This window comes from Panulirus ornatus, chromosome 50 (genome assembly GCF_036320965.1).
Source record: "Panulirus ornatus isolate Po-2019 chromosome 50, ASM3632096v1, whole genome shotgun sequence".
NCBI classification, from domain to species: domain Eukaryota; kingdom Metazoa; phylum Arthropoda; class Malacostraca; order Decapoda; family Palinuridae; genus Panulirus; species Panulirus ornatus.
Window position 1 is genome coordinate 787,618 of NC_092273.1, and position 16,877 is coordinate 804,494.

Sequence of the window (16,877 nt, forward strand, 5' to 3'; positions counted from 1 at the left end):
AAACACCTGATCCACTTCTGAAACCACACTGCTCTTCCCCAATCTGATGCTCTGTACATGCCTTCACCCTCTCAATCAATACCCTCCCATATAATTTACCAGGAATACTCAACAAACTTATACCTCTGTAATTTGAGCACTCACTCTTATCCCCTTTGCCTTTGTACAATGGCACTATGCACGCATTCCGCCAATCCTCAGGCACCTCACCACGAGTCATACATACATTAAATAACCTTACCAACCAGTCAATAATACAGTCACCCCCTTTTTTAATAAATTCCACTGCAATACCATCCAAACCTGCTGCCTTGCCGGCTTTCATCTTCCGCAAAGCTTTTACTACCTCTTCTCTGTTTACCAAATCATTTTCCCTAACCCTCTCACTTTGCACGCCACCTCGACCAAAACACCCTATATCTGCCACTCTATCATCAAACACATTCAACAAACCTTCAAAATACTCACTCCATCTCCTTCTCACATTACCACTACTTGTTATCACCTCCCCATTTGCGCCCTTCACTGAAGTTCCCATTTGCTCCCATGTCTTATGCACTTTATTTACCTCCTTCCAGAACACCTTTTTATTCTCCCTAAAATTTAATGATACTCTCTCACCCCAACTCTCATTTGCCCTCTTTTTCACCTCTTGCACCTTTCTCTTGACCTCCTGTCTCTTTCTTTTATACATCTCCCACTCAATTGCATTTTTTCCCTGCAAAAATCGTCCAAATGCCTCTCTCTTCTCTTTCACTTATAATCTTACTTCTTCATCCCACCACTCACTACCCTTTCTAATCAACCCACCTCCCACTCTTCTCATGCCACAAGCATCTTTTGCGCAATCCATCACTGATTCCCTAAATACATCCCATTCCTCCCCCACTCCCCTTACTTCCATTGTTCTCACCTTTTTCCATTCTGTACTCAGTCTCTCCTGGTACTTCCTCACACAAGTCTCCTTCCCAAGCTCACTTACTCTCACCACCCTCTTCACCCCAACATTCACTCTTCTTTTCTGAAAATCCATACAAATCTTCACCTTAGCCTCCACAAGATAATGATCAGACATCCCTCCAGTTGCACCTCTCAGCACATTAACATCCAAAAGTCTCTCTTTCGCGTGCCTGTCAATTAACACATAATCCAGTAACACTCTCTGGCCATCTCTCCTACTGACATACGTATACTTATGTATATCTCGCTTTTTAAACCAGGTATTCCCAATCACCAGTCCTTTTTCAGCACATAAATCTACAAGCTCTTCACCATTTCCATTTACAACACTGAACACCCCATGTATACCAATTATTCCCTCAACTGCCACATTACTCACCTTTGCATTCAAATCACCCATCACTATAACCCAGTCTCGTGCATCAAAACCACTAACACACTCATTCAGCTACTGCCAAAACACTTGGTAAGAGAGATGTGTGGAAATAAAAAGAGCGTGGTTGATAGAGCAGAAGAGGGTGTTTTGAAATGGTTTGGTCACATGGAGAGAATGAGTGAGGAAAGATTGATCAAGAGGATATACGTGTCGGAGGTGGAGGGAACGAGGAGAAGAGGGAGACCAAATTGGAGGTGGAAAAATGGAGTGAAAAAGATTTTGTGTGATCGGGGCCTGAACATGAAGGAGGGTGAAAGGAGGGCAAGGAATAGAGTGAATTGGAGCGATGTGGTATACCGGGGTTGACGTGCTGTCAGTGGATTGAATCAAGGCATGTGAAGCGTCTGGGGTAAACCATGGAAAGCTGTGTAGGTATGTATATTTGCGTGTGTGGACGTATGTATATACATGTGTATGGGGGTGGGTTGGGCCATTTCTTTCGTCTGTTTCCTTGCGCTACCTCGCAAACGCGGGAGACAGCGACAAAGCAAAAAAAGAAAAAATATATATATATATATATATATATATATATATATATATATATATATATATATATATATATATATATATTAAGAATATATGGTGTGGGAGGCAAATTGTTAGAAGCAGTGAAAAGTTTTTATCGAGGATGTAAGGCATGTGTACATGTAGGAATAGAGGAAAGTGATTGGTTCTCAGTGAATGTAGGTTTGCGGCAGGGGTGTGTGATGTCTCCATGGTTGTTTAATTTGTTTATGGATAGGGTTGTTAGGGAGGTGAATTCAAGAGTTTTGGAAAGAGGGGCAAGTATGAAGTCTGTTGGGGATGAGAGAGCTTGGGAAGTGAGTCAGTTGTTGTTCGCTGATGATACAGCGCTGGTGGCTGATTCATGTGAGAAACTGCAGAAGCTGGTGACTGAGTTTGGTAAAGTGTGTGAAAGAAGAAAGTTAAGAGTAAATGTGAATAAGAGCAAGGTTATTAGGTACAGTAGGGTTGAGGGTCAAGTCAATTGGGAGGTAAGTTTGAATGGAGAAAAACTGGAGGAAGTGAAGTGTTTTAGATATCTGGGAGTGGATCTGGCAGCGGATGGAACCATGGAAGCGGAAGTGGATCATAGGGTGGGGGAGGGGGCGAAAATTCTGGGAGCCTTGAAGAATGTGTGGAAGTCGAGAACATTATCTCGGAAAGCAAAAATGGGTATGTTTGAAGGAATAGTGGTTCCAACAATGTTGTATGGTTGCGAGGCGTGGACTATGGATAGAGTTGTGCGCAGGAGGATGGATGTGCTGGAAATGAGATGTTTGAGGACAATGTGTGGTGTGAGGTGGTTTGATCGAGTAAGTAACGTAAGGGTAAGAGAGATGTGTGGAAATAAAAAGAGCGTGGTTGAGAGAGCAGAAGAGGGTGTTTTGAAATGGTTTGGTCACATGGAGAGAATGAGTGAGGAAAGATTGACCAAGAGGATATATGTGTCGGAGGTGGAGGGAACGAGGAGAAGAGGGAGACCAAATTGGAGGTGGAAAGATGGAGTGAAAAAGATTTTGTGTGATCGGGGCCTGAACATGCAGGAGGGTGAAAGGAGGGCAAAGAATAGAGTGAATTGGAGCGATGTGGTATACTGGGTTGACGTGCTGTCAGTGGATTGAATCAAGGCATGTGTATGGGGGTGGGTTGGGCCATTTCTTTCGTCTGTTTCCTTGCGCTACATCGCAAACGCGGGAGACAGCGACAAAGCAAAAAAAAAACAAAAATAAAATAAATAAATATATATATATATATATATATATATATATATATATATATATATATATATATATATATATATATATATATGCCCACATGAGCACATATACATACATATACATATGAACATATACACAAACATACATTACATATATACATGTCCATACTTGCTTGCCTTCATCCATTCCTGTCGCTACCCTGCCTCACAGGAAACAGCATTGCTACCCCATGCTTCAGTAAGGTAGCGCCAGGAAAACAGGTAAAAAAGGCCACATTTGTAAACAGTCAGTCTCTAGCTGTCATGTGTAATGCACCGAAACCATAACTCCCTAATCCACATCCAGGCTTAACAGACCTTTCCATGGTTTAACCCTGGCAGTTAACTGATTTTTTTCCTCCTGATATAGACATTTTTCATCATCTCTGGTAAATCCATCATATTCTCTTCCTAGATTCCTAAAGGGAGTTCAGTAATCATTTGACATAATTGTTCTCAACCCTTCTCTATACCCTACTGACTTTATGTATGTGAAATTCCTCAGTAATTATATTAATTTTATTTCCCTTTTCTTTTTTATAGTGGTATGATTTAATTTCTGCCGTCACCTAGTCATTAAGCACAACTACATTTCCTTTTGCTTCCATATAAACTTTCCAAACCAGTAAACTGGCAGTTTCACCATTCTTCACCATCTCACTTACCACTACATCTGTGCTGACACTTTTTTATTGTTTTGGTGTGTCATTGCTCTCATGTCCTTCAAGACCATTCACTGTTGCTATAGGTGCCGGATTTCAGATCTGCTGTGTTGAGGAATTGTTAAATTTTTTGAAATATGTATATATTGTGAATATTAGTGCACCAAATAATAAATGAATAATATAAAAAGATACAGTATATGTCTTCAATTGAAATAAAGTAATGGTTGAAATGTCACATGCAAGCCTCATAATTGTCATATGATGTATCATCCATCAATGATAGGATGGTGGATGTGGTGCATTTGAGATTAGGTGGTATGTGTAGTTGAAAAGTCACGATTAGTGTTGTCTTGATAATAGAAGAAATGGCGAGAGTTTTGCTTAAGAAGAAATGTGTCACAGCTTTTGAAGTGGATGGGATTGCAATTTTGACTTCTCAAAAGAGGAAGTGACTGAGTTGATTGGTTATTCAGGCTATTTAATGTTTTTAAGCCACAAGGTGAAGTGCCTGAAGATTGGCAGAATATACGCATAGTGCCTAATGGAGTGTAATGTAAGTGCTTACATTAGAGGTACATTTGGCAAAATATACTTGGGAAGGTGTATAGAAGATTGACAATTGAGTGGGTGATGGCATGTACTGAAATGTGTGGCTCAGGAAGATTAGTGTAACTTTTGGAGAGGTAGAGGATGAGTGGACCTGACAGTTTCTTTGAAGAATCAGTTTGAGAAATAATTGAGTGAAATGTATGTGGCATTTATGGAGCTGGAAAAAGCATATGACAGGATAGACTGAGAGGCCATGTGGAAAGTGCTACAAGTATATAACATAAATGGAAAGCTACCAAGTGCACACATAAGTTTCTCCTGTGATAGAGAAGTTTTTATATTAGAAGGAAGTTTTGAGGATGAGTGTTTCTTAGAGAAGGTGTTTCTGTGTTAAGAATGTGTGATGTCACCTTGACTGCTTAAAAAAATTTTTGATTGGGTGGTGAGATGGTTGAATACATGGGTCTTAAAGCAAGGGGCAGCTCTACGGTATGCAGGGAGTGCTTGGGCAAAGCAGGTGAACCAGGGATATTTGTAAATGACACTCCCTTATGTTAATAGACTCCAGAGGGAGGAAATACTAGAAGCTAGCAACAGGGTTTGGTAGCATGTATATAATGATATACTTCATAGTAAACGTGAACAAAGGTAAGTTATTGAGGTGCTGCAGGAGAATGAGACAGGAGAGTTTCATTGTAAGTTTGAATGGGGAGGACCTGGAAGATTGAACCTGACAGCTGATGTAACTGTGGCGGCTGAAGCTCACTGAGTCATGGGGTGAAGGACCTTGATGCATTGAGGAGTGTATGGACGAAAAGGTCACTGACTAGTAGGGCAAAGTTGGTTATGTTTGAAGTTGTAGTAGACCCAGCAGTTTTGTATGGATGCAAATTGTAGGTTTTAAATGCAAAATAATGGAAAAATGGTGGACCTTTTAGAAATCAAGTGCATGAGGTTCATATTTGCTGTGCAGTGGATTGATCTTTTAAGGAATGACATTGTAAGAGAAAGTTGCTGTAGTAAGCATTGTCTAACTGAAAGATCTGACCAGTGTATGCTGAAATGGATCATGCATTTGGAGATGATGAGTTAGAAGGAAGTTGGATCATGCATTTGGAGATGATGAGTTAGAAGGAAGTAAGAGGGGATGACCAAGAGAGAGATGGAAAGGATGGAATAAAGAAGGCTTTGGTGTATCATGGTTTAAATATTCAGGAGGATGAGATAGATTGAAGAAATTGGATTGATATGATATACAGGGGGTGACATACTGTCAGTGGGCTGAACAAGGACTTATGAAGAAGTCAGGATTAACCATGGAATAGTATAGGGTTTTAGTACATTATATATGGCAGCTAGAGAGTGATTGTGTGCTACTTTGTTGAGGTGTTAGTAGCAGTTGTATATTTGAAAAAAAATCCTTAAATTTTCATCTCAGCACACTGCTTCTACCATTCCACAACGTGTACAAAGCAACACACCATTTTGGCAGACTTTGTACTAAAGTTGATTTTTCCATCCTGCCTTGAGTTCATCTCGTTCACTTTCAACAGTCTTTCTAACCTCAGTTTCATAATTTCATTCTACAATTTTTCTGTTTTATCCCTTTTTTCATTTATGTTATTATTCCTAATCCATGTATGATTAGAAGGTAACACAAAGTGACGATGTCCCACTCATTTCTTATAGATAGGATTGGATTATAAAATTTAGGATTATAAGCCAAGTGCTGGAGCATCTAAGGCTATTCAGTGCTCTTAATACAGTTTAGAACATTCTTGTCTTAGAGATTCATTTTAACTCAAATGACCAATTCCAGTTTTGATAGACTAAGAAGGGAAGAACAAAAAGTATAGGAGAGAAAAACAGCTTAAATGTGTTTCTTGAGAGCTCAAGCTTGACCTTTGCAGCATAGTTAAACCTACCAGGGAAAGGAAAATCCCCACTGTCACAGCTCAAGCCATCACTGCTCTACACAAATCCCACCACCACATTAAGGTCCATGTAGATTGGTAGGGCATTTCTTATCGACTTCAACCTCATGTGCAATTTGTATTCATGTTCTGTCTTGCAGGAAAATATCAGTCATGGTCTTCAAGATACTTTCATATTTATTTTTCTTCTTTCAGGTATATTGAAAACTTGGACAAACCCTTCCTCAGTAACTGGGAGAGACATCTGATGGCCACTCAAGAAAATACAGTCATCAATGATTCTGGTCGTCTTCCTGCACAGTGGCTTGCTAATGGACCTGGTGCGCATGGCACTGTTGTTAGTGCACTGTGGGCTCTCAGGGATTATATGATGAAGGATTCTTTGGGTATTGCTAAAATTTTGTGACCCGACACAAAAGCAGATGATAAGAAGGAAGAGTTAGGGAAGCCCACAAATCATAGTCAGACTGTCTCTCTGACACTTCTTCCAAAGAACTTCTCTTTTACTGTATCTGCATCTGTCAGCGAGTTAGGGTGATTCAAGGGCATGCTCAGCCTACATCAGTATAATAGGTGGGAATCTTTGGATTTGGTTTTGATATTTTAACAATGCAATGCAGTCTCTCCTCAAGCTACATTATTTGGGGCATTCTCTTCCTTTTTCTTTTTGTACGGAAGTTGCTATTTTTTTGGATTTTTATGTCATTTCTGAAAAGATTCTGCACTACCCATTATGTATTGGTTTTAGCATAGATGGAGAGAAAAAAGTTATATATAAAATATAATGTAAATTGAGTGCTTAGAATTGGATTTGAGCAAGAAAATTTTATTTTGTTTGTCCTCTAAATTGTAAAATTTTTGTTGTGTTAGTAAGATGGTTTTCCACCTTATTTCTTTAGAGGTAAGTATTTTAAATTTTGGTACAAAAGCTGTTCTCTACTTTCATATTTCCCCTCATCCAAATTTTGAGGGTCACAGTGTATTAAGGAGGTTGGATAGAGATTTGTCATGCCATTTTTATTAGCAGTAGTTATTATTTCAAATATTATCAGTAATATAATTAGTATTGTAATGTTCATTTCAATCATTAATTTTTAGTGCCTTAGGTCTAATTTAGTTATTAGTGGAGATATAATAAATTGTACAAAAATAGTGTAAAGGCAAAGCATGAACCTGACGGTGAAAGGTGAAACGTATTTGCTCTTGAATGAAAGTCATTAATCTCTAGAACAAGTTACTGGTGGTACTTCATTCATGTGGTGTCCCTTGGAATTATAACATTCATGAACTGCCAGTGTCAAGTTTTGAGATTGCTTTCATATTTACGATAAATAAATGAGGTTACCTGTACATCACAGATTTTAGAGAATGCTGCTGACATTAAAGATTTATCATAAGTGGATTACTGCACATTTTCACAAGCTGTTCACTTTGTGTATGAAAATTCATCTGTATACAAGGTGCACCCTTTTGATAACATTATATAATTTTTAAGAGCATTGATTATGCAAGGGGTCTGCCATAAATCTGCACCTTAACAAGAAAACCAAAGTTTGGGCATTAATTAAAAATTCTACTTTGAAAGTATACTTCACAGATCAGAGTATCACATGTATGTAAGTGCCCGAGAACTGTTGTGTTACTGATGATTGCTATATTGCATATTCATAACCCACATGATTTGTGTTCAAATGTGTAACATGGTATTGTATGATTTATTATTGTGATGATGGAGTTGGTGACCTGTTTTATCTGGCACATTACCAACCACTGGAAAGTGGGAGATGGTGTGAAGAACATAAGATTTTAGCTTTTCAGTATTTTCATATTGAAACAATGGATTACAGATTACAAAGCACATTATATTCTTAGGAGAAGCAAGTGTTGGAAAAATTGTGCTGTGCCAAAAGTTCTAAAACTTTATAATATAACCTGGCATTTTCTTATAATTTATCCTTTAAAGACTTCAAATTTTTTTACTTTTTTTAGCAGTTTGTGCAAATTTTATTTCTTCATATTTTATGTGGTACATATTTTTAGGGATGTATTTCCTTTAATTTTAGTATTACTATGAATTTTTCCCAGTATTTATGGTGTAATAGCTGCCTTATTGTATTGTGTGTTGATTTTTCCAGGAGGATCAAAAGGAAAGCAGTACCTGTATACATCCCTTAATTTTAATGAAATCATTACATGTATAGTAAAATTCATTTGCCTCTGTAAAGTTTAGAGCACACTTTTATCTAAGGAAATCTCTTCTTCATTTAGGAGTAGGGACACGAGAAAAGATTGTACCTCTGTTAGTAGTATTAAATGTTATTTTACATTGTATATGTGTAGATATAATCTTGCCTAAGACACGCATTTAGAGTTTTTGTACTTTAAAACCCAAATCTGATATATGCTTTAAGCATTTTATCCAAAAAATTAAGATTTGTAAGTATAAGTAGACTTCACTTTTGTACTGTAAAAGCTGTGATAGCATTTTTCCAAAAAATATACTGAATAGTAACTTGTAGTTATAGTCTAACCCCTTTATATTTTTGCCCAAATTATTAAATTTGAAATTGTTTTCCTCGAGAGATGTTTCCATAGATTATGCAGGTGTGACACTATGTATCAAGAATGAGATGTTTGAAAATAAGTTTGATTACAAGTCAATGCAAGAATTTTGGTGTTAAAGTTCAAATGTGAAAGACAAAGAATGTCTAATTGACTGCATGTTTACCGTGCAATGATAAAGAAGAGAAAATTGTTTGTATTCTCAAGAAGACGAGAGAGAGAGCAACAGAGAATGTAGATTCAAAGAAAAAACTATGCATTATAGGTGACTTGAATGGGCAGGTCAAGGCCAGAGTGAAGGAAGTGATAGGTGGTTATTGGTTCCTGGGTGCAAATAACAACAGCAAATAATACACCAGTTATAGACACAAGCAGGTATGAGCCTTACAGATGTGTTCCTAAATCACAAATATGTTCAAGTGGTACAAATTCACAAATATGTTCAAGTGGTACAAAAACACAAAAGAAAGTGATTAATTTGTTTCAAGGAAGAAGGAGTAAGATAAATAAGAGTGCACCATGCATAGTCAAAATGTTGGTATGGGCTTTTTAGTGTATATGGTAATATTATGCAACAAGAGAGTCTTTTCATGAAGATGGAATAGGATTAATGTGAATAATATCAAATTTTCCATTATAGAAAATATTTTGTTTTTCACACTTGATTGCCATTTCCTGCATTTATAAGGTAGCGCCATGAACAAAACAAGGCCACATCTACTCACACACACATATATTACTACTATTATACTTAATCATTCACCGTTTCCTGCATCAGCGAGGTAGCGCAAGGAAACAGAAAAGGAATGGCCCAACCCACCCATATACACTTGTATATAAATAAATACACATATACATATTTATTTTTTTTATTTTTATTTTGCTTTGTCGCTGTCTCCCGCGTTAGCGAGGTAGCGCAATGAGACAGACGAAAGAATGGCCTAACCCACCCACATACACATATATATACATACACATCCACACATGCAAATATACATACCTATACATCTCAATGTGCACATATATATATATATATATATATATATATATATATATATATATATATATATATATATATATATATATATATACACACACACACACAGACATATACATATATACACATGTACATAATTCATACTGTCTGCCTTTATTTATTCCCATCGCCAACCCACCACACATGGAATAACAACCCCCTCCCCCCTCATGTGTGCGAGGCAGTGCTAGGAAAAGACAACAAAGGCCCCATTCGTTCACACTCAGCCTCTAGCTGTCATGTAATAATGCACTAAAACCACAGCTCCCTTTCCGCATCCAGGCCACACACAACTTTCCATGGTTTACCCCAGACGCTTCACATGCCCTGGTTCAATCCATTGACTGCACGTCGACTCCGGTATACCACATCGTTCCAATTCACTCTATTCCTTGCACGTCTTTCACCCTCCTGCATGTTCAGGCCCCGATCACTCAGAAGCTTTATCACTCCATCTTTCCACCTCCAATTTGGTCTCCCACTTCTACTCGTTCCCTCCACCTCTGACACATATATCCTTTTTGTCAATCTTTCCTCACTCATTCTCTCCATGTTCCCAAACCATTTCAAAATACCCTCTTCTGCTCTCTCAACCACGCTCTTTTTATTTCCACACATCTCTCTTACCCTATTATTACTTACTCGATCAAACCACCTCACACCACATATTGTCCTCAAACATCTCATTTCCAGCACATCCACCCTCCTGCGCACAACTCTATCCATAGCCCACGCCTCGCAACCATACAACATTGTTGGAACCACTATTCCTTCAAACATACCCATTTTTGCTTTCTGAGATAATGTTCTCGACTTCCAAACATTCTTCAAGACTCCCAGAATTTTCGCCCCCTCCACCGCCCTATGATTCACTTCCGCTTTCATGGTTCCATCCGCTGCCAGATCCACTCCCAGATATCTAAAACACTTCACTTCCTCCAGTTTTTCTCCATTCAAACTTACCTCCCAATTGACTTGACCCTCCACCCTACTGTACCTAATAACCTTGCTCTTATTCACATTTACTCTTAACTTTCTTCTTTCACACACTTTACCAAACTCAGTCACCAGCTTCTGCAGTTTCTCACATGAATCAGCCACCAGCGCTGTATCATCAGTGAACAACAACTGACTCACTTCCCAAGCTCTCTCATCCACAACTGACTGCATACTTGCCCCTCCTTCCAAAACTCTTAGATTCACCTCCCTAACAACCCCATCCATAAACAAATTAAACAACCATGGAGATATCACACACCCCTGCTGCAAACCTACATTCACTGAGAACCAATCACTTTCCTCTCTTCCTCACATACACATGCCTTACATCCTCGATAAAAACTTTTCACTGCTTTTAACAACTTGCCTCCCACACCATATATTCTTGATACCTTCCACAGAACATCTCTATCAACTCTATCATATGCCTTCTCCAGATCCATAAATGCTACATACAAATCCATTTGCTTTTCTAAGTATTTCTCACATACATTCTTCAAAGCAAACACCTGATCCACACATCCTCTACCACTTCTGAAACCACACTGCTCTTCCCCAATCTGATGCTCTGTACATGCCTTCACCCCTCTCAATCAATACCGTCCCATATAATTTACCAGGAATACTCAACAAACTTATACCTCTGTAATCTGAGCACTCACTCTTATCCCCTTTGCCTTTGTACAATGGCACTATGCAAGCATTCCGCCAATCCTCTTGCACCTCACCATGAATCATACATATATTAAATAACCTTACCAGCCAGTCAACAATACAGTCACCCCCTTTTTTAATAAATTCCACTGCAATACCATCCAAACCTACTGCCTTGCCAGCTTTTATCTTCTGCAAAGCTTTTACTACCTCTTCTCTGTTTACCAAATCATTTTCCCTAACCCTCTCACTTTGCACACCACCTCGACCAAAACACCCTATATCTGCCACTCTATCATCAAACACATTCAACAAACCTTCAAAATACTCACTCCATCTCCTTCTCACATCACCACTACTTGTTATCATATCCCCATTAGCCCCCTTCACTGAAGTTCCCAATTGCTCCCTTGTCTTACACACTTTATTTACCTCCTTCCAAAACATCTTTTTATTCTCCCTAAAATTTAATGATACTCTCTCACCCCAACTCTCATTTGCCCTCTTTTTCACCTCTTGCACCTTTCTCTTGACCTCCTGCCTCTTTCTTTTATACATCTCCCACTCATTTGCATTTTTCCCTGCAAAAATTGTCCAAATGCCTCTCTCTTCTCTTTCACTAATAATCTTACTTCTTCATACCACCACTCACTACCCTTTCTAATCAACCCACCTCCCACTTTTCTCATGCCACAAGCATCTTTTGTGCAAGCCATCACTGCTTTCCTAAATACATCCCATTCCAGCCCCCACTCCCCTTACCTCCTTTGTTCTCACCTTTTTCCATTCTGTACTCAGTCTCTCCTGGTACTTCCTCACACAAGTCTCCTTCCCAAGCTCACTTACTCTCACCACTCTCTTCACCCCAACATTCTCTCTTCTTTTCTGAAAACCCCTACAAATCTTCACCTTCGCCTCCACAAGATTATGATCAGACATCCCTCCAGGTGCACCTCTCAGCACATTAACATCCAAAAGTCTCTCTTTCGCGCACCTATGAATTAACACGTAATCCAATAACGCTCTCTGTCCATCTCTCCTACTTACATGTGTATACTTATGTATATCTCACTTTTTAAACCAGGTATTCCCAATCACAAAGGCAAAGGGGATAAGAGTGAGTGCTCAAATTACAGAGGTATAAGTTTGTTGAGTATTCCTGGTAAATTATATGGGAGGGTATTGATTGAGAGGGTGAAGGCATGTACAGAGCATCAGATTGGGGAAGAGCAGTGTGGTTTCAGAAGTGGTAGAGGATGTGTGGATCAGGTGTTTGCTTTGAAGAATGTATGTGAGAAATACTTAGAAAAGCAAATGGATTTGTATGTAGCATTTATGGATCTGGAGAAGGCATATGATAGAGTTGATAGAGATGCTCTGTGGAAGGTATTAAGAATATATGGTGTGGGAGGAAAGTTGTTAGAAGCAGTGAAAAGTTTTTATTGAGGATGTAAGGCATGTGTACGTGTAGGAAGAGAGGAAAGTGATTGGTTCTCAGTGAATGTAGGTTTGCGGCAGGGGTGTGTGATGTCTCCATGGTTGTTTAATTTGTTTATGGATGGGGTTGTTAGGGAGGTAAATGCAAGAGTTTTGGAAAGAGGGGCAAGTATGAAGTCTGTTGGGGATGAGAGAGCTTGGGAAGTGAGTCAGTTGTTGTTCGCTGATGATACAGCGCTGGTGGCTGATTCATGTGAGAAACTGCAGAAACTGGTGACTGAGTTTGGTAAAGTGTGTGGAAGAAGAAAGTTAAGAGTAAATGTGAATAAGAGCAAGGTTATTAGGTACAGTAGGGTTGAGGGTCAAGTCAATTGGGAGGTGAGTTTGAATGGAGAAAAACTGGAGGAAGTGAAGTGTTTTAGATATCTGGGAGTGGATCTGGCAGCGGATGGAACCATGGAAGCGGAAGTGGATCATAGGGTGGGGGAGGGGGGCGAAAATTCTGGGGGCCTTGAAGAATGTGTGGAAGTCGAGAGCATTATCTCGGAAAGCAAAAATGGGTATGTTTGAAGGAATAGTGGTTCCAACAATGTTGTATGGTTGCGAGGCGTGGGCTATGGATAGAGTTGTGCGCAGGAGGATGGATGTGCTGGAAATGAGATGTTTGAGGACAATGTGTGGTGTGAGGTGGTTTGATCGAGTGAGTAACGTAAGGGTAAGAGAGATGTGTGGAAATAAAAAGAGCGTGGTTGAGAGAGCAGAAGAGGGTGTTTTGAAGTGGTTTGGGCACATGGAGAGGATGAGTGAGGAAAGATTGACCAAGAGGATATATGTGTCGGAGGTGGAGGGAACAAGGAGAAGAGGGAGACCAAATTGGAGGTGGAAAGATGGAGTGAAAAAGATTTTGTGTGATCGGGGCCTGAACATGCAGGAGGGTGAAAGGAGGGCAAGGAATAGAGTGAATTGGAGCGATGTGGTATACCGGGGTTGACGTGCTGTCAGTGGATTGAATCAAGGCATGTGAAGCGTCTGGGGTAAACCATGGAAAGCTGTGTAGGTATGTATATTTGCGTGTGTGGACGTATGTATATACATGTGTATGGGGGGGGGTTGGGCCATTTCTTTCGTCTGTTTCCTTGCGCTACCTCGCAAACGCGGGAGACAGCGACAAAGTATAATAATATAAATAAATAATTCCCAATCACCAGTCCTTTTTCAGCACATAAATCTACAAGCTCTTCACCATTTCCATTTACAACACTGAACACCCCATGTATACCAATTATTCCCTCACCTGCCACGTTACTCATCTTTGCATTCAAATCACCCATCACTATAACCCGGTCTTGTGCATCAAAACCACTAACACACTCATTCAGCTGCTGCCAAAACACTTGCCTCTCATGATCTTTCTTCTCATGCCCAGGTGCATATGCACCAATAATCACCCATCTCCCTCCATCGACTTTCAGTTTTACCCATATCAATCTAGAATTTACTTTCTTACACTCTATCACATACTCCCACAACTCCTGTTTCAGTAGTAGTGCTACTCCTTCCCTTGCTCTTGTCCTCTCACTAACCCCTGACTTTACTCCCAAGACATTCCCAAGCCACTCTTCCCTTTTACTCTTGAGCTTCGTTTCACACAGAGCCAAAACATCCAGGTTCCTTTCCTCAAACATACTACCTATCTCTCCTTTTTTCTCATCTTGGTTACATCCACACACATTTAGACACCCCTATCTGAGCCTTTGAGGAGGATGAGCACTCCCCGCCTGACTCCTTCTTCTGTTTCCCCTTTTAGAAAGTTAAAATGCAAGGAGGGGAGGGTTTCTGGCCCCCCACTCCCGTCCCCTTTAGTCGCCTTCTACGACACATGAGGAATGCGTGGGAAGTATTCTTTCTCCCCTATCACCAGGGATAGGAATATTTACTGCCTTCACCCATTCCCGTCGCCACTCTGCCACACAAGAAATAGAAAAATAAAATACAAGGAGTACGTGATTGAGTGTAAGAAAGTAAACTCTAGATTGATATGGGTAAAACTGAAAGTGGATGGAAAGAGATGGGTGATTATTGGTGCCTATGCACCTGGTCATGAGAAGAAAGATCATGAGAGGTAAGTGTTTTGGGAGCAGCTGAGTAAGTGTTAGTAGCTTTGATGCACGAGACTGGGTTATAGTGATGGGTGATTTTAATGCAAAGGTGAGTAATGTGGCAGTTAAGGGTATAATTGGTGTACATGGGGAGTTAATTGATGTAAATGGAAATGGTGAAGAGCTTGTAGATTTGTGCTGAAAAAGGACAGGTGCTTGGGAATACCTGGTTTAAAAAGAGAGATATAAATATAAGTAAACGCATGTAAGTAGGAGAGATGGCCAGAGAGCATTATTGGATTACGTGTTAATTAATAGGCATGTATAAGAGAGACTTTTGGATATTAATGTGCTGAGAGGGGCAACTGGAAGGATGTCTGATCATTATCTTGTGGAGGCGAAGGTGAAGATATGTAGAAGTTTTCAGAAAAGAAGAGAGAAGGTTGGGGTGAAGAGAGTGGTGGGAGTAAGTGAGCTTGGAAAGGAGACTTGTAAGAGGAAGTACCAGGAGAGACTGAGTGCAGAATGGAAAATGGTGAGGGCAAATGATGGAAGAGGAGTGGGGGAGGAATGGTATGTATTTAGGGAAGCAGTGATGGCTTGCACAAAACTTGCCTGTGACATGAGAAAGGTGGGAAGTGAGCAGATCAGGAAGGGCAGTGAGTGGTGGGATGAAGAAATAAGATTGTTAGGGAAAGAGAAGAGAGAGGTGTTTGGAGAATTTCTGCAGGGAAGTAGTGCAAATGACTGGGAGATGTATAAGAGAAAGAGGCAGGAGGTCAAGAGAAAGGTGCAAGAGGTGAAAAAGAGGGGACATAAGAGTTGGGGGTGAGAAAGTATCATTAAATTTTAGGGAGAATAAAAAGATGTTTTGGAAGGAGGTACATAAAGTGCGTAAGACGAATACAAATGGGAACATCGGTGAAGGGGGCTAATGGGGAGGTAATAACAAGTAGTGGTGAAGTAAGGAGATGGAGTGAGTATTTTAAAGGTTTGTTGAATGTGTTTGATGATAGAGTGGCAGATATAGGATGTTTTGGTCGAGGTGGTGTATGAAGTGAGAGGGTCAGGGATAATGATTTGGTAAAGAGAGAAGAGGTAGTGAAAGCTTTGCGGAAGATGAAAGCCTGCAAGGTGGTGGGTTTGGATGGTATTGCTGTGAAATTTATTAAAAAAGGGGGTGACTGTGTTGTTGACTGGTTGGTAAGGATATTTAATATATGTATGGTTAATGGGGATAGGGGATTAAGAATACTTCCCACGCATTCCTCACGTGTCGTAGAAGGCGACTAAAGGGGACGGGAGCGGGGGGCCAGAAACCCTCCCCACCTTGTATTTTAACTTTCCAAAAGGGGAAACAGAAGAAGGAGTCACGCGAGGAGTGCTCATCCTCCTCGAAGGCTCAGACTGGGGTGTCTAAATGTGTGTGGATGTAACCAAGATGAGAAAAAAAGGAGAGATAGGTAGTATGTTTGAGGAAAGGAACCTGGATGCTTTGGCTCTGAGTGAAATGAAGCTAAAGGGTAAAGGGGAAGAGTGGTTTGGGAATGTTTGGGAGTAAAGTCAGGGGTAAGTGAGAGGACAAGAGCAAGGGAAGGAGTAGCACTACTCCTGAATCAGGAGTTGAAAAAGGACTGGTGATTGGGAATACCTGGTTTAAAAAAGCAAGATATACATAAGTATACGTATGTAAGTAGGAGAGATGGCCAGAGAGCGTTATTGGATTACGTGTTAATTGATATAGACACACGAAAGAGAGACTTTTGGATGTTAATGTGCTGAGAGGT

General features: G+C 39.9%; 1 protein-coding gene across 6 annotated transcripts in view; it reads left to right on the forward strand.

Annotated features, from left to right (window-relative positions):
• The window catches only part of polybromo (protein), a 471,093-nt gene extending 462,272 nt beyond the window's left edge, over positions 1–8,821 (forward strand). For 4 of the 6 annotated variants that reach the window (XM_071691025.1, XM_071691026.1, XM_071691024.1 and 1 more), the window contains one exon: positions 6,499–8,821. In XM_071691025.1, coding sequence (XP_071547126.1) covers positions 6,499–6,709 — 211 coding nt within the window. In that variant the 3' untranslated portion in view covers positions 6,710–8,821. The remainder of the gene's footprint in view (positions 1–6,498) is intronic. The other 2 variants (XM_071691022.1, XM_071691023.1) reach the window with 1 other exon arrangement.
• Positions 8,822–16,877: the final 8,056 nt, after the last annotated feature.